Here is a 27,280-nt window from a genome sequence, read left to right as displayed (position 1 = left end):
CAAAACTCAACAAACGCTCGAGAAATCGAACGCAAGATGGAGGAACGTGGGTCAAAGAAGGAGAAAAGAGGGAAATCCTAAATCGCCAAAGCGGCTAGGGCGAACCAACTTTTTTTCAAGGGGTGATAGAAGATATAAGGCGATTTCTTACCATCTTATGAAAAAATATGATCCTCTATTTTATATGAATTTTTTAGAGATAGATTATATATATATAATTTTCATAATGAAACATGACTTCAAATCTTCAATTAAGATTTATTTTAATTATGAGAGTCAACTTTTCTCACATGAGAAAACTCGTATGATTATATGGGTGTCTATATTTGACCCAGCTTGAAACCATATCCGAATTCGACCCGAATTTCAAGTTCATGCCTACCCATTTGCCAGACAGATCAATTTCAGGCAGGGGCGAAACCAGCCAAAATTTTTGCGGGGGTGGGGGATGCAAATTTATAAGTAACTATTGGTAGATATATATGTCGGAGGTCCAATGGGGCAGTGCCCCTTGGCGAGGTTCAACTGACCCGTCAAGTCGTGGGGTCAAGGGGCAGCACCCCCGGAACAAATTTTGATTTACAATTTCTCTATTTATTTGGTTCATGGTTCCCTAACAATAACACCTATAAATAATGTAACTAGAGGCAATTGCCAAAAGATCATAGTATTTTAAAATTTTTAGGGGGGTGAAATTGCCTAAAACCCTTGTAATAAAGGCTAAAAAATAAATTAATGAGACAAGTTACCTAAAGAATCATATAATATAAAAATTTTATTTTTTTAGGAGAGGCAATTGCCCCCTCTTGGCTCAAGGGGGTTCCGCCCCTGATTTCATGTTTCGTTTTTTGACCTGTTTATAAAATAGGGTAGTGCTCAGGTTGACCTGAAATCAACTTGGGTTGACCTAGATACCATTGTACCTTTCGTTTTTCGTTTTTCGACCTATTTCATTTTTTGTACTAGAAAGTTGTTTTAAGAAGCAAAAAGAAAGTCGTAGTTCTTCATAAATCTTTGCATGTATGGTATTGTCTTAAAGAAAAGTGAATATTACATTGATATTTATTGAAAAAATAGATCTTATAAGGAATTTCTTAGCAAACTCCTCATGAGATAGAATCTTTGCTTAAAATTGATTAATGATAGACACATCATCCTAAAAAGTATAGATCTTCCTCTTAAATTTTATGAAGAAATCTTGTATATCTTTTCTATTATTTGCTCTTTGGCTTATTTGTATTGCTTGTAAGTATGAGCTGCCCAAAGTGCTTTTATCAAATATTTTTTTAGTTTTAATTGCCATTTTAAACATCAATTTATTATGAAAATGTTGAGTTGTCTTTCACTAATAGGTTGCAATTTATCAAAGGCATCGTTTGGGACAATTTTCTAAATAGTTTTTAAAGCAACTTTTTAGTAAAAAAATTATTGAACTAGAAAATTGCTTTAAAAAGAAATAAGAAAGTTGTCCCAAACGAAACCTAAGAGTTCATTTGGGACGGCTTTCTTACTACTTTCTAAAGCAGTTTGTTAGTATACAAATTTTTTTAAAATAAACTTTTTTGTACTAGAAAACGATTTTAGAAAGAAGAAAGAAAATTATTCTAAACGAAGCCTATGTCATTCACTTTAACGGAGTTAAAAAAAATTAGAATTCACTAATTGAAGTAAAAATTTATTGGGAAAAATATTATGCATGCCCATGTTAATTATCATGCCCTAAAATCATATTTAAAAGAATTGTTTATTTTATCTTTTAAGAGCCATCAATCAAAGCTTTGATGAATCATCAATATAAATCAATATATCCAATGAAAACAATCTAGAATATTCATTCACCAAAATTATATTTGCAATGGCCAAGAGATCACTAACAATTACTGACTATCAATAACTCCTGACTGCAAAATAAAAAAAAATGAAACAAAATCAAAATGAGAACCTGAAAATCTCAATCGATCAATCTCACTCCATATGATGCTGACCCCTTCTCTGACCTAAAATTAATAAAATCACATAATGAGCTTACAAAGCCCAGTAGAAATCCAAAACCCACTAAAACTTTTAATGCAAGATCTGAGAAATCAATATGCATGCTCATCTCAATCAGTAGAATTAGTAGTGTTCAATATCATTAATGCTAAATCATCACTTGTATGATTCAATATGATCAATAATGAAAAGTGGGAATCAACACACTTAAATCCATAAATCGACAATAGGTGCGACAATGTGAAATCAATAAGTTAGTGATCAATATATAAGTATTGTAGTATTAATATACAAATGTGTTAATGTCATTAGTCTTGTCCAGCTTATCAATTATCTATTATATGAAATCAATACATGTAATATACTTTTCTATCTATTTATCAATGTTATCAATGTTATAATACTATGAATGCTATCAATGTTTACCAATAATGTTATCAATCCTTATCAATATACAGATTGCATTAGTATATGATTCAGTATATAATTCAGCAAGACATGCAGGATATCCAACTTTAATATGGTGTTTTCATTCCTTCATATGTATTCAACAATATCATTATCATCATAACATCTTTATCGTTTTATCATTATAGGTGATTTTTAATAAATCATTAAGAATCATCACCCTCTACCTATCGGCATAATTAATCATCAATTACAAGTTACAATTGGAATAACACTACAAACCATCTTTAAAGGAGAGTCTATCGGCCCACCCTATTATGCAAGATATTATGTTTTAACAGTTAACTTGAATTAATTATAGTGTTAATAACTAGCATTCCTTCCTTACATGTATGTACTATATTTATTTCATATTATTTATATAAATCTCCATTTCATGCTAAAATATAATATGAAATGTTGAAATCATAAACCAAAGAAATCTATATAATAATCGATAGCTTTTGGAGAATTATAACTTCTATTTTAATTCATGAAATTCAATAATATTATAGTCAAAATATTCGTAAAATCATTATTATACAAAAAATTACACGGTAAAAATGAGGCAAATCAGGGGAAAATATACATATTTTTTATTTAGGAGAGATTAATTTTGGTAAATTCAAAATCATAAAAACTAAAGTGAGATTTGAATTACTTATAATGATCAAAATACTTATTATAATTAAAGCAACCAACGAAAATGACCAAAACTTTCTTTCACTCTCCTCCCTCTCTCCTCCTCCGTTTTCCCTTTCCTTCTCGAGCAAGCAACGATGTTTGGGGGAAAATGACTTAGGATTTTAGGATTTTTTTTATATATAATTATTATTAGTGGCCTAGCACTGTAGAGTTCTGACCCAGCATCGTAGCACTGCAATTGAATTAAGAATTATAGTAAAATTAGTGGTTTTAATGCGGCGGCGATGATTTCTGGTGCCGCTGCGCTCTCATGCCTAGTACCACAATGCTACAAAGCACATCACTGAAGTGCTCTAGTTCAAATAGAAATTCAATTTTTTTTTTAAATATTTTTTTTTATATTTTGGGTTCTTACATAAATCATTCATTAAAAGATATTTTCATTAAATGAAAAATGTCCAAGGATCACATTGTCTCTAATGAAATTTTCACCAAATACATTATTTGGAATTAGCATGGGAAAGTCATCATGTTATCGTTAGATGTGGCAATGAAGCTATTGGTATTGCGTTTGATTTTGTATCACAAACTATTCAAATTGAGTCGACCGATATAAATGATTATTAAGAGATACATTTTGTCCAATTAATCACTCAATTAACTAAGCGAATCAACAACAAAATCTTACTCAAAATTTAACTTATGATGGTGAAAAACTATCAAATTTATTAGAATGTGAGGGAGCATAATTATATCTGGATGTAAAACATTTTGGAAGCTATCATTCATATTGCACCTATTTCAATTGAAATGTCTAAATTCTTGGACCACGTGATATTTTGAGATGTTGTTAAAGTTATTAATAGAAGCCTTTCTTAAGGGGACTTTACTACCCATAACTAAATATGAGATTAAAATAAGAAGCTACACATAGTCCCTAATGATTGCATGTTATTTTAGGGCGATTAGCCTGATCAAAATGTATGTGTAGCTTGTGGAGCATAAGTATAAGCTCTTAATCAAAATAGTAATATTACACGAAAAGAAAAATCAAATTAAGGCCGCTAAAATCATTTGATAATTTTACCTGATTCTTAGACTACAAAAATTATTTATAGCCCAAAAATCTACAAAAGATATAATCTAGCATGCTACACAATGAAATAGAGATGGTATGTTACAGCATCTAGCTCGTCACTAATAGATTAATACTTCAAAGATTATGAGCAGTACATACAACATTGACTAGTGCTTTTGGTGCCATACAATATGTCCTCGTGAAGTGAAATCATCATTTATTCTATCAATGATTATACCTGGTAAGAAAAGTCTTAAAATTGATAATGACATTTATCTCAAATATCTAATTCATGACATTTGTTTTTTCTTTGTTATATTTTTGCAGGTTACTTCCACCTAGAGGAAGTTTTTGGCGAGAAAGACTATGCTCATTGGTTATCTCTGTGATCTTTCTTATTTTTGGGCGCACTTTTCATGCCGCCATAGAGTGTTTCTAGGCTATTAAGTATTTTGCATAGATAGGTAATTTCGGCCCTTATGTTTTTTATCTTTTTAATTGATTGTAGCTCTTCGAGCATTAGGGGGCTGAAAATCTCTTTAAGGACTTGTAATTTTTAATTATATCAACACGTAGGCCCCTCTGTGGGTTTCAACTAAAAAAACAACGAAAATGTGTTAAATGTAAAGATGCTCAAAGTGTAAAAAATTTCATGTTGCATGCATCATTAATGTGGACTATTAATGAATTTCCAATGTATGATAGGGGTGTCAAAATGGGTTTTCAGGTCGGTTCGAGTCCAACATGGAATTAACTCAGCTTCAACTCACCTGACCCAAACCCAACCCGATTAGATAAATTGTTTATAAGTCTAGACCCTATAAAAACATGAAAATCTTGAATTGTAACGTAACAACGCTTTCGACGCACCACCACAAAATTTTAATTTTTCTAAATTTTTATTAGAATAATCCAAAAATAGAAAATACCTAATTATTAAATAGATAATGGATAAATTTTGACATGCAAATGTATTAGAATTAGTGAAATTCATGTTTTCAAAATTAGGGTTTTTGGATAAAACCAAAAATTAAGTTTATTTTAAATTAAATTAGAAATTGGTGAAGGTTTAATTTGGATAAATTATGGACTTAGACAAAAATTATGGATGCTTAAAAATTAAAAATTATTTAAATCTGAAAATAAAAATTAAAATATTTATTTAATGAAAATGTATCATGATTAATGAGTTAGTAATAATATTTTGTAATTAATTTTAGCTGTTGGATATAAGGAAACCCCACAATTATAAGCGATGTAGTTTACTCCTAGAATGTTTACTTATTGCTTTTTGAGGTAGGTACTAATATTTCTTTTAATTTCATGTCTTCTTTATAAATGCTAAATTGAATATGTTTTAATAATTTTTATTAGTTTAAATAAGCATGCTAATTCCTTACATGTTCTACTACAGTAAGAAATGATTGTATATATTTTTCTTTTAAATTTATTTAAATGTCTACATGTACAATTTCATAAAAATAGTACATTAGATAGGAGCATACAATTGGGTTATAATGATAATGCAAGAAAGAATGTGTATATTGATATAGAGTATCCAAAATGATAAAGGGCTATTTGAAGCAATTGGTAAATGACTCTTCAAAGTAGAATGAAAATAAAAATAATGGCAAAAAATTGAAGTGTACCCGAGCAGTACAAAAATTCTGATACTTCTATTACTACAGGTGTATAAGTTTATGTTATATGCATAAAGAGCATTAATGAATTAAATAAAGAAGAAATGAAAAGGTTAATGTTATATGAAAAAAGAAAATGATTATCTAGGAGGACATATAGAGTAAGCATACCAAATATGAATTTATGACACTTGTATTATTTCTTTCTTTAATTATTTATGCATTGTAAAAATGAAAATGACATGCATAGTGAAATTCTTTTCTTGCTTTATGAAATTAATAAAATTATTTGTTATATGCTAAGCTTTAGCTCATCTCTGGTTGTGGGAATATTTTTCAGAAGAACCTGCTTAGCTTTGATGGCTGATAGACCTATCACTCACCGTCGTAGAGGATCCCAATGAAACAGGTTTTTTATGGTTATTTTGTTTCATGTGATGGATTATGTATTATGGTCTACTTGTAGTAGTTATGATTTATGTTATGATTTTGGTATTCCTGATGTAATAGAAATGTTCAAAATGAATGTTTTGTGGATCTTTCCTATTTTATATATGGATGAATATTTTTTTTATGTTAGTTATGAAATGAAAGTTTTAAGTGTTTATTGTACGATCGTCTATTCCCGCCTTGTTAATTTGAGCTTATCAAGTCGGGCCATGACAAACCTAAACCTAACCCGACCCAACCCGATTGACACGAATAGATTCGAACCCCACCTAACTGGTTGACCTGAGAATGATAAGCGAGCGCCAGAGGGTGAGCGGGCGAGCGCATCAAGCACAATGCACGGCACGATGGACGATAGATGCGACAAGATGATCGAATATTTAGTCATTTAGCCCCAAGAAAATGGGTCAATTTTGAGTTATTTTTTGGTTGACCAGAACCCTACCCGTTTTCCAAACTTGTTGACCTGTACCAAAAATTTTCTGATCAGGTTCAAACCAGATTTTCATGTCATATAGAATATTGACATCCCTAATGTACGATTTATTGTTTGGGTGGAGCACTAAAAGAATATTTTTTTGCCCATGCTCTATGGTTGTCAAAGAGCAAAAAGTTTGCTTTTACATTTTTATTTTAAGTTAACTTATATACTGTTATTTACCAATGATGCCTATTATTATCAGAAAGGTAATAATTCAAATAATTATTAAATATGATAATAACTAAAGTCCCGATTAATTAAATTAATCTTATTGAACATTTCCACTTTGAATATTTTCAAAATCTTGCTTTTGAGAATATAGTAGTTATTGCAATCGGGTGGCATTCGGAGAATAAAAGAGAAATTAATTAACTTTGTATATTACATAGAAATAGACAGGTGTTGTGAAAATACATACAATAAGACATAAATTTTCTTGTATAGCCATTCATCAATGATTCATCATTCATGCATTGGGAACATTTTGTCCTTGTTTTTATCTTTAATTATTATAAGGTTGGTAGTCGTCAGGCAATGAATGAGCTTGTGAGATGATAATGATTATTGAGAATAAAGGTTTCGTCTAAGAAGGTTTTCTTATTGCTTCTTAAAGTAGTTTTTTAGTATAAAAATTTAAATTTTTTAACTAAAAAATTATTTTAAGAAGCACTAAGAAAGTCATCTCAAACGAAGCCTAAGTCAATAGCCCTCATGCCATGTTATTTTAATACCAGAAGAGCTATCAATCAGCACATTTGACAATGGAGAAAGTTTCAAATGATGAAAAATCTTGTTCAATGATGCTTGAGCTGAGTCTTGTGGATTCATTAGACTATAATAGAATTGGTCTTTCACCCTTTTTTTAAAAAAAAAATAAAATAAAAAGAAGATGGTGACGACCGATGGTTAGCAGCTGTGACGGCCACGGCAAGTATCGGTGATGGAACCGAATTCAACCCGTTTATTAAACATGTTAACCTGAAATTGAATTTTTCAGGCTTGATTTGCATGTAAAGTCATTTATTGACACCCCTTCTAATCATAGGATCTAAAATAGTTTATCTTAAAATTTTTAATATTAAATGGCAAATCAATTATTTACTTTAATGTAAAAATCATATTTAAAATAAAATAAATTGGGACAAGATATTATCAAAATAAATTTATTTCTAACTAGTAAATGATCTGAATTGATCTTAATTAAAATATTTGAATTTATATTAAAATTAGTGTATCATTAATTATCATACTCATCTTAGAGTATAATGTAATATTTCAAAAGTTTGATCTATATATGATTTTTTATATTATAAAATTTAAGGGTCTATTGAATAATTATCTTGATGTAAGAGGAGATAAACGATAAATATTAGCAGTTTTTAAGGAGCAGGTCTTCGTATATTAAAATATTTAAATTTGATCTCAAAATTATAAATTTTTTATCAAAATATTAATTATTAAAATATCTAAAAGTTTTGAAATGTATTCTCATCAAAATTTTGATAGAAATATAATTTTTTTTATATTGTGAAACATTAATAATTATCTAGATTGTATAGGATGTTAGCGCTAAATGGCAGTTTTTAAGGCGCGCATCTCAAATAAAGCCAAAAAGCAACGCAGCTGGTACAGCTCGCCGGCGATTCGCGCATAAACTCTCTGACCGCCATTTGAGCGAACGTAACGTTCATTTCTGTTCTCGAATACTCCAACGACCTCCAGCCGTCTCTCTTCTTCTGTCCGTCTCCGACCACTTCCTGCATTCCTAAGCCGCTAAGCGAAACGTTGTCCGATCGACTTTAACCCTTCATCGCTCTCAGAGGTTCGTAAAACCATAATCTACTCTTTCGTGTTTTCTATATTATTGCCTGTGAGCTTGATCATCGCTACTTTAGGTTTTGAAAGCAGTTTTGATGTTCATGCAATTCCTTCTTTCGGAACTTGTAGAGTGAAATAGTGAATGTTTTGCTGTTTGATTTCATATCTTCAAGCATTGGTGCGGTTTGAATGGCTTTAGATTGGTATATGCCTTTGTTGCATCTTTTAGAAATGGTTGAATTTCTTATGGCTATGATGAGATTGTTTAAGTTTATGCTTTTCAGCAGAAGATTTTTTTGGGAATTTAGAAGGAAGTCACTTATAGGGAAGCAGTAAGTTGCCCTGTTTCTTTCTTGCAGCTATGCTCTTTTTTTCTCCGTAATCATTTTAGAGATTGTTCCAGCTATCCTTTGACGGAGCACAAAAGCTTGTTAAGCATGAGACTTTATATACGTCTTACGCAATAAATGCAAACAATTTAATCCAAAATCCATGCTTTGGGATCCTGAAAAGCTAGTGTCAAGGATTTACTGAATTGTGAGTAGAAAATTGAAATTATAAATTTGAAGTAATTTGCCTACAGCCACCATACTTGTCCACCAAATGTCATTACGAGCTTTAGCTATGGCATGCCTGGAAAAAAAATTAGATTCGTATATTGTTGTTATGCTAAAATTACCAATCATAGCCTTCCAACGTAGAGGATCATCCAAAGATAAAAATACATGCCAGCATACAAACAAACATAAATTGCTTACCCTAATGCATCCACTAGAATATAAGTTTAAAAAAACAGGCATGAATAGATAAAAATTATTTTTTGATATTTTATAATTAAATAAATAAAAAATTAAATGTTATTCACATTATAAAAAGATAACTAAAAAATATGTGTTGAAATGTGTATTGTTATGTTTTGAACATGAAAGCTTTATCTTGATTATTTAGTACCACATTACTTGGGCATTAAGTATTAGCATTGTTTTTATAGCTTTTTGAGTTCGCCTGAGTAAAAAAGTCACATGGGATGGTGGGGCCATAATAATAAAGCTTGATTGTTGCTTATTTGACAAATAATTATCATAAAAATGTAATGCTTATTTTAAAATTAAAATAGTTTAAATTTAAATTAATTCCTTATATAAGTTAAATCTTATTTTATTAAATTTATTAAAATTATATAAATACTTTAATAATAAATTGGGTCGGTTATAAAACTTGGCACTAGTTCACCAGTTAATCGGTTGGTTCGACGCGGTTCATGTCACGGTTCGATTGGTTTGACGTTGTTCATACTGATTTCTTGCGAAACTAGTTCTAAGAATTTATTGGACTAGCTGGCAAATCGGTTTACGGTTCAACTTGTTGAATCGTCCAGTCCGGTTCTATTTTTAAAATCTTAGAAATTATTGTAAAAATTTATTGGTCACATTATGATCAATTAAAACATGTTGAGAAATGAGATTGATTGATGGTTTATTAAGAAAAAAAAATCTCTCTCTTCAACATACTCCAACTTTTCACCAAATGGCAGCCTAAGTCCTACCTAATTGATTCTCCTCTTTTCTCCTCTGTAATGTAGTGAGATATATGAAGTGGTGTATTATTCGCCACAGGTCTTTTGCATATAGGTACTTCATTAACCTTCTTAATAGACTTAGTTGTGAATAGTTGTTATCATGGCATATGCTCTAATGTAGCATGGGCAATAGTTTTCCAGTTCCCTCCATTTACATCAGCGCCGCTCAATCGCCATAGCATGCCCATGTTGAATTTATTTCCTCTTTTCCATCAAATCTTACATAAAATTATAGGGAACCGTTAAAACTACTATACTACATAACGCCAAAATATTGTCTACATAAATATGACCAATACCATCAGCATCAACAGATAAACTGATTCACTAATAGCAGAACCTGGATTTTCCCAACTTTTGGATTTGGTTTTATTTACTCCTTTTTAAGACTCACATTTGGCTAGTTTCCTTTTTCCTTCCTAGCCATTTTGCATTTAGTCTGTTACACTAGTATCGATCGTAATGATAAGTAACACTGTACATACCAAAAGCACTTCATTCATTAATGCTATTATCTTATCTACCTCAAAAGCTACCCCAATTCTTTTGTCAATTTAGTCGTTATACCTTTATCCCTTGTAAAGAAATATTTAAACCCAGCACTTTAAGTTTAATATTGTGGAACTGTTTATCACTTTCCTTTTTTTTTTTGGGTGGTAGAAATGCAGAAAAATCAACCTACCCAAATGTCTTGCATTGCAGCACACGAAATTTGGAACTTAAGAGGTTCTTTTGCTCCAGAAAACATTGCTCACAACCTTAATTAATGAGGTTAAAATCCAAAAAAAAAAAAATAAAGTTTTCTTTTTAAGATGGTTAAAGTTATCTTTGAAAATATTGTGCGGAAACAGAATGGCAGGGAGCGGTGCTAGTCAGCATAACCTGAGAAAAGCAATTGGAGTGTTAAAGGACACAACAACGGTTGGATTTGTAAAAGTGAACAGCGATTACAAGGTTAATTTTATATTCTAAGCACATATGATTGTTATTTTAATGGATGATGGTTATATTGTCATTCTCTCTGTTCTTGTTTTTTATAATCTTTATTCCTTGATGAATAGCATTGATCTGCAAATCTTGATTAATGACTTTGATCTATGACTATCATAACATTATTTCCACCAGGAACTAGATGTCGCAATTGTCAAGGCTACCAACCATGTCGAACAGTTGCCCAAGGAGAAGCATATTCGCAGTGAGTTATGTTTATGTAACTTCTATATGAACTTTACGGAAACAAGCTCCATATGGATGCTTATTAAAGCTTATTTTGCAGCTATTTTGGAGTCTGTTTCAGCTTCAAGGCCTCGAGCTGATGTGGCATATTGCATAAATTCCCTTGCAAAACGTCTAGCCAAAACGCATAATTGGGCAGTATGTTTTGATAATCATAGCTTATGATTTTTGTATGTTATTCCTTACTCTTCAATAAGCTTGAGTTGATTGTCGATGTCTGGAAGAACCGGTGAACTTCTCAATGAATTAGTTGACAAATATTGCTGGCAGTATCTTGCTTAGTTTCTTTTACATTTTGTTTCTGGGGCTTCTGATCTGATAAAATAATAAGATGCTGATTTCCTTATAGTTATTAGTCATGCATGTCATGCGAATTGATGATCAAGTATATTAGGTACTAGAATACGTACTGCATGTAAAATTGTCATACAAAATATGTGCCATTTTCTCTATTCTATTATTGAATAGCAGTACAATGTTAAGAGTGAAATTGGATATCTATCTGGAACTACCTTGAAGCTTGTTGAGATGTTTTAGCAGCTAATATGTTATCATGGAAATCTGATTTCTGAATCATAGAAATGTATGATTATCATTGTATTTTCAGAGAGTAAGAACAAATTCATTGAATGATTTTTTTTTTCAAATGTGATAATAATTGAATAAACTATTTGGTTTATTCTCAAGGACCGAGTATGCTTACATAATTCGTGTGTTTTTATTCATATTAGTTTGCTTCATGTTAGAACTCGTTTGGTTTATTCCCTTATCTTTACATGTAGTGCTGTTGATGCTGTATATTTCTGTTTTTAAAACTGAGTTGATTCATATCATCTTTTATTGAGCTTGTTAGTTTAATGCCATTAGGTTGCCCTGAAAACTTTGATGGTCATACATCGAGCATTAAGAGAAGTTGATGCTAGTTTCCGTGGAGAGCTTGTCAAGTACAGCAGGAGTGGTCACATACTGAACCTCTCCCATTTCAAGGATGATTCAAGCCCTGATGGTACGTTCTTTATATTTGAAAAGTTGGCTAAATTAAATATTGAGGTCAATTAACAATACCTTAGCTCTTAGTCAAAAGCATCATTGGTACTTTGTAAAGATTTCCACTCTCTTATACTAATTCCTAATTTGAATTGCTAAATTAATGAAAATTTTCAGTAGCTCGTCCTCTTGTCAATTTCAAGAAATGGAGGGAATAGTGTTTTAAGATTTTACCTTTTTTTTTTTTTCATTTTTTCAAGCCTGGAACTACTCTACTTGGGTACGCACTTATGCACTATATTTAGAGGAGCGGTTAGAATGTCTTTCCATGCTCAACTATGATATCGAGACAGAATGCTCTGTAAGTTGTTTTGACTTTTATTAATCTCCAATATAAAGATTTGCATGTTATTATTTATCTTCATATTATTATTATTTTGTTGGCTGGGATCCGTATGATGTTCAGAATATTTAGATGTTTAGTCAGTAATTACCAGTTACTGAATTTTCACTATTATTTTAGGTAGAATTGAACATAATTAACAATGTTTCTTGAGGCAATATATTTACAGAGCGCATTTTCAATTTCTATGAGGACAATGATGTGCTGGAAATTATGTATATATATATATATATATATATATATATAAAGAGAGAGAGAGAGAGAGGCTCCGGTCCTAGCTATAGGATTTGAGCCCATTCCTATCTAATATCCAGTTATTCATCAAACTTCTATCGTGGTTCCCCTGCAATCCTAAATCCTGATTAACAACTGCTAGTGCCATTAAAAAAGTAGTATAAAGTATCAATGGAATTCTTTTTTTTCAACTTGATTAATGGAATTTATGATTTTCTTTCTCTATCTGTTAACGTCACTGCATCAATTATAAATCTCCATCAATCCTCGTGAATGTAATGTTGAAATTGAAATAAATCATTCTAGAGGTCACAACAATTAAAAGAATAAGCTTAATACAATTGCATGCTCAATTATTTGTAACATGTAGAATTCATTCAATGCAGGTCACAATTTTCTTCGTGTCAAAAAATTGCGCAAGTAAGAATCTCCTTTTACCTCAATATAAACTTAAATTGACTAATAATTATTCACTGCTACTAATACACCGAATATATATTCCCGCTAACAAAAAGAATGCCATAAGTGAAAAGATCGAGCAGATCTAAGCGCTGGATTCTCTATGCATAAGTTCTCTGTGCAATTATTGACAACCATAGTAATTACAGGGCAGGTTTCAATTGAAGAAAAGGAAGGCATCTGCACTTGAATGGAGGTTGTTCGGGCCACCTCGAACAACGTTGCACCCATAAACCGTCAATTTCAATCGTCATTGCTCTAATCGACTATGAGAGATCCTTGGCTAATTTTAATGTTTTAAGCACAACTCATGTGAAACAAGTCCGGAGTTACTTAGGAAATTAAAGATAGAGAATTAACAAAGCGTTTCCACAATAAATTTATTACTTATAGCAATGATTGATCCTTAGAATTCTTGGTTTTTAACTTGCTTAGGCAAAGAAGAGCAAAGCCGATTCCCAAACAATTCAAGAAAACACAAAGAGCAATTGTAAAACTACGACAATACACAAGAATCCATGATTTAATAATGAGAACTTTCACCTTTGGAGCCCATACGCTCAACTAGTCTAGGCTTTAGCGGAAGAAGAGTCTCCACATTAGAACCGAGGTCACTCTGAGGAAGAATGAGCCTAAGATCGTCGTTCTTGGATAGGTGGCCGGAGTGGTAGAGGATGATGGTCGTCCAATGATGATCGAACATCCCTTTGATCTTTGCTCGTCGATCACATCAACTAATGTGTAATGGATACGGTCGATGTAATCTTCAATCGTGTTATCGAAATCAAAGCCCACATCAAAGAACGGTGATTGGAGGATGTCAACTTGATCTCGCTCGTCATGTACGAATCCAAAGTTCCATTCAAATTCGGGGTCCGCCATGCATGGTGGGATCTAGTTGGGAAGACAAAAGAGGGAGGTGGGAGAGGGGGGCGTGAGCTAGGGAGAGAGTGGTCACGGGTTTGAGCTAGGGGAATTCGGTTATGGTGGGGTCAAATGGTAGAGTGCAGGAATTCTGAATCAATTTTAGAATTTGGGAGGTTTAATGGTGGGATTTAATTTGAAATTCAAATTAAATCAAGGAGGGAGGGGGCAGTAAAGAGAGGGGAATTTGGGGCTGAATTTGTGGAGCTATTAATGTGATTAGGAGAGAGAGAGGAGGCCATTAAGGGGGCCGGCCACATGAGGAGGAGAGAGGGGTGAGTTTTGGAATAAGTGGGGACCACCAATTTAATTTCAGATTTTTACAAAAATGTGAAATAAATTTTCAGTTTTCTTAAGGAGAGAAAATTTCCATTTAGGAGGGCAATCAATTTAAGCAATTTGAATTTCAAATTTGAAATTGAAAATCAATTAAATTGATGGCGTAAATTAAGGAACTACTTTAGGAAACAATTAATGGCCCATAAAACATTTAAATTTCAAATTTGAAATTCAAGGAGAGGGAAGCCGGCAGCTAGAGGAGGGAGGAAAGGGGTGGCCACGGTGTGGAAAGTGGCTGGCCGGCGGGAGGCAGTGGCCTGGAGGTCGGCGGCCTGAGCGGGCGGGAGGAGAGGCGGCGGAAGTGCTGGGTGGAAACAGGTGAGGGGATGGAGTTCAAGGAAGAATGCCATCCGGACGGATTCTCCTTGAATTCTCACACTAATTGATCACAAAGAAAATTTGGAGGAAGGTCTAGAACTCACAAAGAGATTTAGCTCTTTCCAAAACTCACTAAGATATTTGGGAGAGGGATGCACTCACAAAGAGAACACAAAGTAAATTTTTATTTCATCCAAACTTCCATTACATGGGAAAAGGGTCATATATATAGGCCACCAAATGACAAAGAAAACAAAAGACTAAAATGCCCCTTGGGCTACAATAGCGACTAAATACCCACAATGGCAAAAGCGGAAAAACATAAAAATAAAATAAAATTAACTACTACATAAAATGACAAAAATATAACTCATGATCGTGGTCGTCGATCTCCGGCATCTTCTGATGGTACATGTGTCGAAATCGCTGATGATGTCCTTATCATTCTCCCCAGGTGGGAGAAAACTCAACCCAGTTGAGTAGATATCTATGGAGCCCTTGTATAACTCTAGGAGATCTGGGTCTAGGCTCTGTAGCTCGTCCCTTTCAATCCAAGTATCCTCTATCTCCGTTGTCCCTTTCCGATGAACTAGGTGTCTTCGGCCCCCACCTTCCTATGTGGAAATGACCTCATCATCTAGCATTGCTTTGATCTTCTCCGCTATGGGTGAGTAAGGTAAATTGGGGAGTGGAGCTAGGTTGGGGATCTCACCAAGTGGGGTCACACAAGGCTGTTTTAAGGAGTGGATTTTGGGGTTAAAATTCAGGTCCTTCAAAGGCTACTAGGCCTTCTATATTAAATGTAGGATTCAAGTTAAAGCCTCAAGAGAGGTCCAGTACGTAGGCATTACTATTAACCTTTGATATTATCTTAAATGGCCCGGTGTTTCGAGCATGCAGCTTCTTTACGACACCCCGAGAAAAAGCTCTAGGCGGACCCGTACCATCACAAAGTCTCCAACTTTGAATTCTTTGGACCTTTTGTTATCTGCAATAATTTTAAAATGGGTGTTACTTTGTTTAATTTTCTTTTTAATTTCGTTGAGTAACTCCTAAAGGTGAAATGCAGATGCGCATGTAAGAGATCGGGTGTGTATGATAAATGACAAGACTCATGAGCTTACAAACTAAAGTTTTAAACATAGACAAATTAGGAAGACAACATACTACAACACACACACACAACATACTAACTCACACGAACACGTAGCTATAACAGGTGGACGAGTCACAAAAAGAGGTTGTCTAAAGTGTTTGGTCTAATGGAACGGGTGTAGGGGGAGCAATGAAGACATCCTTTGCTAAAAGGGCATCTCCATAGGGCGTCTCAACTCGGGTCACAGACAGTCTCCTAGCGACGGTAGGGTAAGTTATCAAATTCATCCAACTAGGAGAGAGAATATCCTTACTAGGGAAGGACAAGGATATCGAAGGCATAATGTAGGAATCAGGAATATGATAAGACGATGGGTCATGACTAACTACCATAGTAGGATAGCCCAAAGAGTGGCTAGCGGGTATGAGACTCAAGAAGTGGGCTAGGGTATCCCGAACAGAATTGGGCACAACAGTTAGAAATGTGACCTGAAAGTATGGGCTACGACTCTCTATAACACTAAGGTCGGTGATATAAGTCCAATCAAGAAAGGTATACTCTGTCAAATGTAAATCTAAAGGAGCAACTCCTAGAATAGACTCCAATAAGATAAGAGGATGTTTAGGGTTCAACTTAGGCTCAGAATCTGTCATATTCAAATTACTATCTTCCAAACTCACATTACTATCCTCAAAAGGAAGAGGTTTGGTTATAACCCTAAGATCAATGAATTCGGGGTCACTTAAATCAAGGTTTAATTCAGGTAGTAACTTTAATTTCCTCATTTCCAATTTGAAATTATCCCCATTGCCATCAGAATTATTCAAAATTAAATCCGAATTATTCGGAGTCATCTCAATAATTAAATCAGAATCTTCCGATTTTAATTTCAATGTGTTCATGGTTAGGTCAGTTTCTTTCAAAATCATATTACTATCGTCCACGCAATCCTTATCCAAAGAAATGTCCTCGATGAGACTAGGATCAGGGTGGGCTAAGGTGTCGTCATTCAAAGGTTCTAACTTTCCTAGCTCAGGGTTTAAATCATGCCAGGAGTCTGATTCAATCACTTCAGTTTCATCCTCAAAGAAGTCATCGTTATTGATAGTATCCATGAAATGGATGTATTCAGTCTCAGGTTCAGTAGATTTCTTCTCTTTACTGCAATTCTTTATTAAAATTACACGTGCAGGGTCGAGGATTGGGTAGGTTAAAGGTTGACTGGAACGGCTAGAATTAGGTCCAAGTGGGGAGTTGTATGGGATCGATCCAACAGAATACCCCATAGAGGGTCGGCCATCAAGGCTAGGGGAAAACCTACTGGGTGGGGCAGCAACCCTGGTGTTTCTAATGGGTGGGTGGTCTCGACCACAGTAGTGTCCCTGGGTTGTCCCAACAAAAGAGGTAGGGTAGTGTTCTAGATGACGGTCACTAGTAAAGGGTCGGTATTTTAAATTAAGTTCTCGTCTCATGTCTTTCCAAGTGAGGTACTCACCGCGAGACTCTTTATGGTCTTCCAATTTTATCCAAAATTGAAGAGCTCGACCTTTTAGGTGAGATTTAGCGATGCTAACTTGGTGGGATTCAGGGATATGACATGATTCAAAATAGTTTTCTAGTCCATTCCCTAAAATAGTGAGGGTCCGAAGAACCATCAAAGGTGGATAAACGGTTAGGTGACTCTAAGTGAGGTCGTTGAGGATTAGACTTCGGTCTAGGTTGATAAGCAGAGTGGGGCATCTTCTGACTAACATGATTGGGCGAATGGGGTATGTACCTAGAGTGGGGAGAGTCAACACGTTCCTCCTTTGTGGGTTTAGTTAGAGAGCCTACAAGACTAACTAGGTCGTCTAACCTCTTTTGAAAACCTATCGAGTCCATTGAAAAGTGCTAAGTGATGCTTAAAGAATAATGGGCGTATGGGACATCCTTTAGATACTAAGTTAGGCTCACTTAGACTCACTACAGGGTGCAGAAAAAGGTTTGGACAGCAAGCCAAGCTAGGGGTTTAAGTCACCTAGTCGCTTAGGAAGATTGCTAAGGTTTGGGCAGCACCTAAATCAAAGGTTAGACTCACTTAAATGCTACCAAACAATGCAGAATTTTGTGTGGACAGCAAACTACAACATGACATAAAGTTTTCTAAGTGTTGTGGGCGGTTAAACGGTGTAGACAGCAACTTAGGACAGGTTCTAGGGTCACCTAAATGCCACTAATAGGTGCCGCAAATTTCTGGACAGCAAGGTTCAGTCGTTGCCTAAGTTGTTTAGGTGTTTGGAAGGTTCCGAGGAAGTGGACAGCACCCAAACAAAGACTAAAAGTTCACTAAACGATGGCTAAAAGCTGCTGGAAAAGTGAGGACAGCAGTCAAACTCAAGGTTGTGGTTGCCCTAAGCAATTAGAAACAATGTAGGTTTGAAGGCAGCACTCCTACACTGCCTAGAGTGTCCTAAATTTTACTAAATGCGTGCAGGAAATACAAATACAGCAGTGAAAACAGTGAAATTTTTCTATCTACGCATTGATATGCATGCAAGTTTTAAGCTACAATGAAAAGCTAGACCCTAGGATGTTTTCTAAACATGTCATGCATGCTTACCATGCTCTGATACCAAGATGATGTGAAACAAGTCCGGAGTTACTTAGGAAATTAAAGATAGAGAATTAACAAAGTGTTTCCACAATAAATTTATTACTTATAGCAATGATTGATCCTTAGAATTCTTGATTTTTAACTTGCTTAGGCAAAGAAGAGCAAAACCGATTCTCAAACAATTCAAGAAAACACAAAGAGCAATTGTAAAACTACGACGATACACAAGAATCCATGATTTAATAATGAGAACTTTCACCTTTGGCGCCCATACGCTCAACTAGTCTAGGCTTTAGCGGAAGAAGAGTCTCCACATTAGAATCGAGGTCACTCCGAGGAAGAAGGAGCCTAAGATCGTCGTTCTTGGATAGGTGGCCGAAGTGGTGGAGGATGACAGTCGTCCAATGATGATCCAACGTCCCTTTGATCTTTGCTTGTCGATCACATCAACTAATGTGTAATGGATACGGTCGATGTAATCTTCAATCGTGTCGTCGAAATCAAAGCCCACATCAAAGAACGGTGATTGGAGGATGTCAACTTGATCTCGCTCGTCTTGTACGAATCCAAAGTTCCATTCAAATTCGGGGTCCGCCATGCATGGTGGGATCTAGTGGGGAAGACAAAAAAGGGAGGTGGGAGAGGGGCCGTGAGCTAGGGAGAGAGTGGTCACGGGTTTGAGCTAGGGGAATTCGGTTATGGTGGGGTCAAATGGTAGAGTGCAGGAATTATGAATTAATTTCAGAATTTGGGAGGTTTAATGGTGGGATTTAATTTGAAATTCAAATTAAATCAAGGAGGGAGGGGGCGGTAAAGAGAGGGGAATTTGGGGCTGAATTTGTGGAGCTATTAATGTGATTAGGAGAGAGAGAGGAGGCCATTAAGGGGGCCGGCCACATGAGGAGATATATATATATATAGAGAGAGAGAGAGAGAGAGAGAGAGAGAGAGAGAGAGGCTCCGGTCCTAGCTATAGGATTTGAGCCCATTCCTATCTAATCTCCAGTTATTCATCAAACTTCTATCGTGGTTTCCCTGCAATCCTGAATCCTGATTAACAACTGGTAGTGCCATTAAAAAAGTAGTATACATTATCAATGGCGTTCTTTGTTTTTTTTTTCAGCTCGATTAATGGAATATATGATTTTCTCTCTCTATCTGCTAACGTCACTGCATCAATTATAAATCTCCATCAATCCTCGTGAATGTAATGTTGAAATTGAAATAAATCATTCCAGAGGTCACTACATTTAAAAGAATAAGCTTAATACAAGTGCATGCTCAATTATTTGTAACGTGTAGAATTCATTCAATGTAGGGCACAATTTTCTTCGTGTCAAAAAATTGCGCAAGTAAGAATCTCCTTTTACCTCATTATAAACTTAAATTGGCTAATAATAATTCAGTGCTACTAATACACCGAATATATATTCCTGGTAACAAAAAGAATGCCATAAGTGAAAAGATCGAACAGATCTAGGCCCTGGGTTCTCTATGCATAAGTTCTCTGTGCAATTATTGACAACCAGAGTTATTAGAGGGCAGGTTTCAATTGAAGAAAAGGAAGGCATCTGCGCTTGAATGGAGGTTGTCCGGGCCACCTCGAACAACGTTGCACCCATAAACTGTCAATTTCAATCGTCTTTGCTCGAATTGACTATGACAGATCCTTGGCTAATTTTATTGTTTTAAGCACAAAGGTGCAGTATGTTTTATGATCGGAGGTTGTTCGGACAGTTTTGTATATTTAGTATATATAAACTAATTAATAAATTACATATATTAGCATTCATGGTGGTAGAGAAATATAGTGTTTAGCATCATAACTTTGTATAAATATCCAATACAATATAGATAAGAGAGAGAGTTACAAGTGTCATAAGAGACACCAAGATTCTTACGTAAAAAACTTAGAAAAGGGGAAAATCATGGGGCTTGGCCCAATTGAAATGATTCTACTAGTGTTTGTATGGATTGCAAATGATACCTTTCTTCAAAGGAAGTCTTGGCTCAATGTAACAAATATACATCATACAGAACACACTATATGGTTGGAGTTGGAAGAATCCATTGATATGAGAATTATTCTCAAAAGAATGTTGGCTTGTTCGTTTGGTCGATAGGACCATAGATGAGCGATAGAGGTCAGATGGGTCGTAGTCGGGCGAAGGAGATAAAGGGATCGTTGTCAGGTAATAGAGGTCAAAGGGACCGTAGTCGGTGGAAGACACTGGTTGGATGAATCGTAGTCGGTGGATGAAGAAGGTCAAAGGGACCGTAGTCGCTAGGTGACAGAGGTCGGAGGGACCTTAGTCGACAGGCGACGAGGGTCAGAGGGACCATAATCGGTGGTGACGGAGGTCGGAGGGGCCGTAGTTTGCAGGAGACGGAGGTTAGCGGGCGATAGAGGTCGGAGGGATCGTAGTCGGCAAGCGACGGTGGTTGTAAGGACCTTAGTCAACTGGAGATGGAGATTAGACGAAGGCTCGACGATGGCTATCAAACAGAGGTCCGACGATGATGGTGGAGCAAAGGTCTAGCAGTGGCGGCCTGGTGGCGAGGGTTCGTCGTCGGTGGTGCTAGGGTAGAGCTTCAGGATGTTTGAAGCCTCATATCTCTCTTGAGTCTCTAACCCAAAGTCTAAGTCTCCAAAAGTCTCAACCAACTTCATGTGTGAAAATGGAGTCTATTTATAGATTTTGAGAGTGACATGCTCCATAAATATGGAGAAGATCTAGGGCAAATTCGGAATGCTTCATCAAGTAGTTGTATTGATTCCCTTAATCATAGTCATTCATTATTTAATTACTTTAATGATTTCAGACTTAAGCAATCTTTGGCTTGTTGGATTCGTCTCGTTAAGCTGCTTGATTCAACTAAAAATATGTCATATTTAAATACCAATCAGTCATCCAACTAATATTTTGGAGCTTTCAAATATGCTTTAAGCCCTTGATTTGAGCTCATTTGGACTCGGATTGGACCAATTATGATGTCGTTGGTTTCGTCTCATTGAGACATTCAATTTACTATAAGTTTGTTGAAATTATATTTCGGATGGTCCCAAATTTAATTTTGAAAATTGTCAACTCATATATGCTTCGAGATTTGTGCCCAATCAAGGCAGTTTTTGGTGACGTATCAATAATGATATATAAAAGTATCTTAAAGATATGATGAATAATTAAATATTAACATAATGATGCATATTTAGCTTGATATAATAACATTATGAATAATTAACATTTTTATTAAAAAGGGTGAAATTAAATATTAAGTTTGCACTTTAAATTTTAATTTAATTCATTTTTATTTAAATTTAAATTTAACATTTAAGTATCCCATAGTATTTTTGATGTTTCGGTTACAACAATGTAGTCTGTTTAGTGATCGAACACCTTTTCACAATTTTGCGCAATGTTGCACCAGCCCACCATTTTTCTTGTCGATGCTCGATGGTCTTGCATGGGAGCAATTCCTTATTATAAATTTTGATACTTTGAACACATCGATGCAACCTGTTTTGCAAATGGACAACTTTTTTATCGACTTTAATTACGGTAAAGGTATTTCTTGCTCATCATGAGCATCCTCGTGTTTGTCAGATGTCTTCCTCGGTGCACTCGATTGACCATGGAATGTATACAGAGGTTAACATCTAGTATGCAAAAGCAATGGAGAAGCGAAAAGGATATCAATTAACTGTAATTAGTAGATTAATTAGATATCTTGGATCTATTGTTCAGAGTGATGGTGAAATTGATGGGGATATTATCAACAGAATTCAAGTTGCCAAACAATTTTTAGGATTTAACCTTGGTAAGATTTACTAAATCTGAATTTACAGGATTTACTAAATCATACACAAGTTAAAACTTACCTACATCCAAACGGCCCCTTCATGTGAAGGTAGTGGAGTAGGAGAAAATAAGAGAGCTAGTAGGTTAGTTTATTATTATTGTACAATTATAATTTTTTTTTAATTTCATTAAATTATATTGTTGGATATGTTGTGGGTGGATAAGCCGGCATAGGGAGAGGGTTTTGACTAGTAATAAGCTGAAATGACACGTGGGATAAGTTGGATTAAGATTTGATAGGATTTTTTATTTTATTTTAATTAAATATTAACTTAATATAAAATAAGATAAGACAATATTTAAAAGGACAAATGAAAGGAAAGGCCCAGTTACTCAATTTCTCGTTTTTCATGTGACTTGTTATTCATGTTGTTGCCTTGCAAAAAAAAAAATTGTTGTTGCCTTGCAAACCGGCAAATTTTTTCCCTTTTGATCGTGCAAGTGGAATGTATTCGCCATGTCTCGCCCAAGTGGAATGTACTTGGAGGTCAACAGGGAAGCCTTTGGTGTATGAATTATGGATGAAAATAAAACCTTCAAATATTCAATTATACATGACTAGTGATTTTGTTATAAACAAAATTCATTGGTAGGAACTACGAATTTAATTTTACATTGATTTGTTGCACGTATATAGTGATTTAAGTACTCTTACAAGTTTTTGATTTAATGAGCTTATTAGAATACTGTTGAGAATTAATTCTTTGATTGAGCATATTTATTGGTTTTTTAAAGTGATACATCTTCAGAAAGTTTTCTTAATCAAGCATAAATATCAAAGCATGATTTGTATTGGAAACTTTCAAATTTAAATTCAGAATCATTTGAACTTTTATTTTAGCAAACTTATAGTTGAAAAGGAACATCTCGATGAAAGGTAACGAAACCAAAAGTTATCCAATCCAAATTTAAGTGAACCTAAATCATGCACCTAAAGTATGATTAAAAACTTTGGGACATTAAATGGAGTACCGAAGGTCCCCAAATTTTATATGCTTATAGTCAATTTGAGCGTCTCGACAAGACAAATCCAATGAGCTCAAGCGTTCAATTTTTAAGCATTAAGGCAGTTAAATAATAAATGAACGCTATTTGATCAATGGATTCTAAATAGATAATTTGATGGAGTGTTATGGAATTTGGGCAAAAGTTATCAAAATGGCATTATCAAGAACTATAAATAGACCCGCATTATCTATATGAAGGGGACCTTGGCATGAGATTGGAGAGAGCTTGGATATTTGAAGTACTTTAAAGCTCTACTTGTTATTTGATGTTGACAATCCCCTCCAACTATCGACGCTATTTAATTGTCATTGTCAAACTATTGTCTCCTGACATCAAATTCCATACGCTGTTGTTTATTCACTATAATTCGACTATCGTCGCCTGTCCAACGTCATCCAACTATAATCATATTATTCTTATAGCTCGACCTCTATTGCTCAACTATTATTGATCGACTTTGGTTTCCTTATCACTATGGCTCGACTACAGTCATTTGATTACCTTTACGCCACCATTGTCGTCCGACTATGGCCTCCTAAACACCATCAAAGAACTATAATGTCACCCCCCCCCAACCAAACTTCCTCGCCTATAATGTCGACACACACTAGTACCTATAAACTTGATGCATGCTGTCAAAACCCGCAATCTCTTATAAGGCTGATGCACACCATTGTCAATATTATCATTTATAAGGTTAATACACGTCATTGAAACCAAGACCGATGTCGATCAACTTCATTGTCTATCGTTGCTCACAACATCAATTGAAGTAATCACCAATATGGTCGATGCATAATGTTAACATCAACTCTGATTCCTTATATCAACAACAAGATTATATTTGTCATGACCCGGCCCGGCTAGCCCAAATTAACGAGACGGGAACAGATAGTCGTACGAAAAAAAAACACATATAACATATAAATCATAACAATTTTATTCCCTTTTAATAAAAGGACATAAACTTTATCATCACTTATACACATAAGAAAGAGTCACTAAAACATCAAACTAAAAGTTTTTTAATATTTTCTTCTAAACATACACCCACTAAAAATATAAACATAAAACTCCAATAGACTTCTTATTATATAATCCACTGACTCATACACATAACAGAAAATATAAAACTTTTCTTCCTGAGGCCCTCTACGATGGTAGGTGTACTATCGTCTCGTTGCCATCACTTCTTAGATGATTCTTCTGAAAAAGAAACCCACAACAAGCAGTGAGCTTACTCGCTCAGCATGTAATACATATTTCTCATAAAACTTTACATAAAACAACAATAAAATATTTTTTTCATATGAAAAATTTAAACGATAGTCAATATTGCATAAATTTCAAAACCTTTATGTATAAGAAGTATTTTCATAATCTTTCCTCAAGCATAAACTTTCATATAATCTTTTCTCAAACATAAACTTTCATTTTGCATAGAAAAAATATATGAACCAAAATATGCATAATATTTACTATATTACCCGTCTCGGAGGTGCCCATAGAGTTTGTACTGATCATGTACATATTTTCATTTAATTGGTCATTCCTTTACCATTGGCTCTGATAACCCCTTTACCATTTGATCACTCCGCATCAACATGCACAGTTTCATATCTATTTTTTAGTCAATCATATGCTTAATGAAAAATAATCATGATTTATAAATCATTAGCTCAAAATATGAAAAGCACGAATAACATGTAAGTTTACTAATCTATTGAAATAAAAAGATTATAGTAACATGTCATTTGCAAAATAGAATTCATAAACCATATAAACTTTAAAAACTTTAAATATTTGCAATTAAATAAAAAGAAAGCAAAGTCATATATGAAATTTTTATAATAGATATGAGTACCTACCTTAATATAAGCACAACACTTCCTCAAAGTGGCTTTGACACGCTTCGCTCCCCTTAATGATCGCAACTTAACAATCACATATAAAGAAGTATCACTATAATTCTTCTTTAAAGCTTTAATCAAATTTCAAATTGTCTAAACTATTCGCTTCTCATTATTTGTTCCTTACTACACTTAATGATATTAACATAATTTAATTTAAATTTTTAGATTTATTAACATCCCTAATTTTTGAAAATCCTAAATCATCAATTTCATCAACTCAATGTGCCAAAATTTTTCCTAAACCTATTTTAATAATTACCTTAATCATTTTCGGATTTATTTAATTAGAAAATTATGAAAAATGCAAATTCTTAAGAAAATTCAAAATTTTGTTTTAAAAACATTCCTAAGTCCCATAGAAATCATTTTTGTAAATGCGCCTTAAGAAATTAAGATTTTAGGTAAAAATCCTAGTTTTAAAATCTCAAAATAATTTGAGGAAAATTTCGTTTCTACCGTTAAAACATCTTCATAAATCTTCTCTATTGATTTCGTAAAGAAATTTTGGAAGAAAAATCATTTTTTGGAAAAATCCTAAAAACTTCTCTTCCAAAAATCTAGAGAATGAGAGGGGAAATGCTTAAATTAAACATACCTTCTTCTTCCCCTTGACTTCCTCTTCGATTTCCACTAATTTCCTCGCCAAAAAATTGTCGCCGGAGGTGTGCTCCTCTCCCGTCTGTTTGCTCTTTCGTTCACCCTCTCTTCTTTCGGCCGCACAAAATTCGCAAGATGAGAGGGGTTCGGACTCTTCATGCTTTAGGGAGTTAGGGATTAACCAAAATATCATGTTGCCCTCACTTAAAACATATCGGCTTTAGTATTAACTAAGGGTCTTTCTAAACTTCTAAAAATTTTTATCTCTAAAATTTAGCAAAATTTACTATAGGTTTTATATATCAAATTGTTTAGAATTTTGCGTAGAATTTTATAAAATTATTTCCGTCAAAATCCGTTAACTTTGAATTTTTCACTTAAATATCATTACATTGCATCGAAATGCGTGCGACGCCCTACGATCGTCATTTTCGGATTTTACAATATTGGACTTCTTGACATATGGTATTTTCTCCTCAAAGGAGAACAGTTTAATAGATCATAAACAATCAATTGAATATAATTCCAATATCTCAAATCTCTTCCAACTTCCACCATGGAATCCATCATCTTTATTGTATCAACACCTTCTCAAATGAGGAGGAAGAGCATCATATGTAACATATGATATATGTTAGTGAAATCATTTCAATTAGGTAAGGTCGAATGATTTTTCCATATCTTGGTTTTTCATGCAAAAACATTGGTGTCTATCACTGGCGGATGCAGTGTGGGGGCCCTGGGGGCACGGTCCCCCACTGGCTTTGGTATGAAATCCTATTTAATATTATTTATGATGTTTTAAATATGGGATAAATCAAATAAATTTTTTTACCTTTTTCATCCCAATAGCAATCCTTCCGGTATAGTGAAGCAAACGAACCGAACCCGACCGCAATTCACAAATTACATTTTTTGGAATAAATATCCCATACACGAACAGTAAATTCTAGCCTAACCATCAGCAGCCTCAAGCAGCAATTGGGTTGAATGCTGTTGTTCATATCTAAGAAAATTCAAATCCTCCATGCGGTGTGGGACTAAACACAGTTTTTTTTTTCTCTTTTGTTTTCCTGTGGCCATGGGGGAGAGTAGCGGGAGAGAGAATAAAACCTCAAAAAGAAGTAGAGAGGGAGGGAGAGAGAGAGAGAGAGAGAGAGAGAGAGAGAGAGAGAGAGAGAGG

General features: G+C 34.2%; 1 protein-coding gene across 1 annotated transcript in view; it reads left to right on the top strand.

Annotated features, from left to right (window-relative positions):
- The first annotated feature begins 10,982 nt into the window (after positions 1-10,982).
- LOC110112306 (putative clathrin assembly protein At5g35200) overlaps positions 10,983-27,280 on the top strand; it is a 23,331-nt gene continuing 7,033 nt past the window's right edge. Inside the window, exons 1-5 of the mRNA XM_028696664.1 lie at positions 10,983-11,084; positions 11,256-11,325; positions 11,407-11,504; positions 12,234-12,372; positions 12,614-12,714. Of these exons, the coding sequence (XP_028552497.1) occupies positions 10,983-11,084; positions 11,256-11,325; positions 11,407-11,504; positions 12,234-12,372; positions 12,614-12,714 (510 nt within the window). The remainder of the gene's footprint in view (positions 11,085-11,255; positions 11,326-11,406; positions 11,505-12,233; positions 12,373-12,613; positions 12,715-27,280) is intronic.

The sequence above is a fragment of the Dendrobium catenatum genome, unplaced genomic scaffold (assembly GCF_001605985.2).
Source record: "Dendrobium catenatum unplaced genomic scaffold, ASM160598v2 fragScaff_scaffold_802, whole genome shotgun sequence".
NCBI classification, from domain to species: domain Eukaryota; kingdom Viridiplantae; phylum Streptophyta; class Magnoliopsida; order Asparagales; family Orchidaceae; genus Dendrobium; species Dendrobium catenatum.
This window is presented reverse-complemented; position numbering and strand designations above follow the sequence as displayed.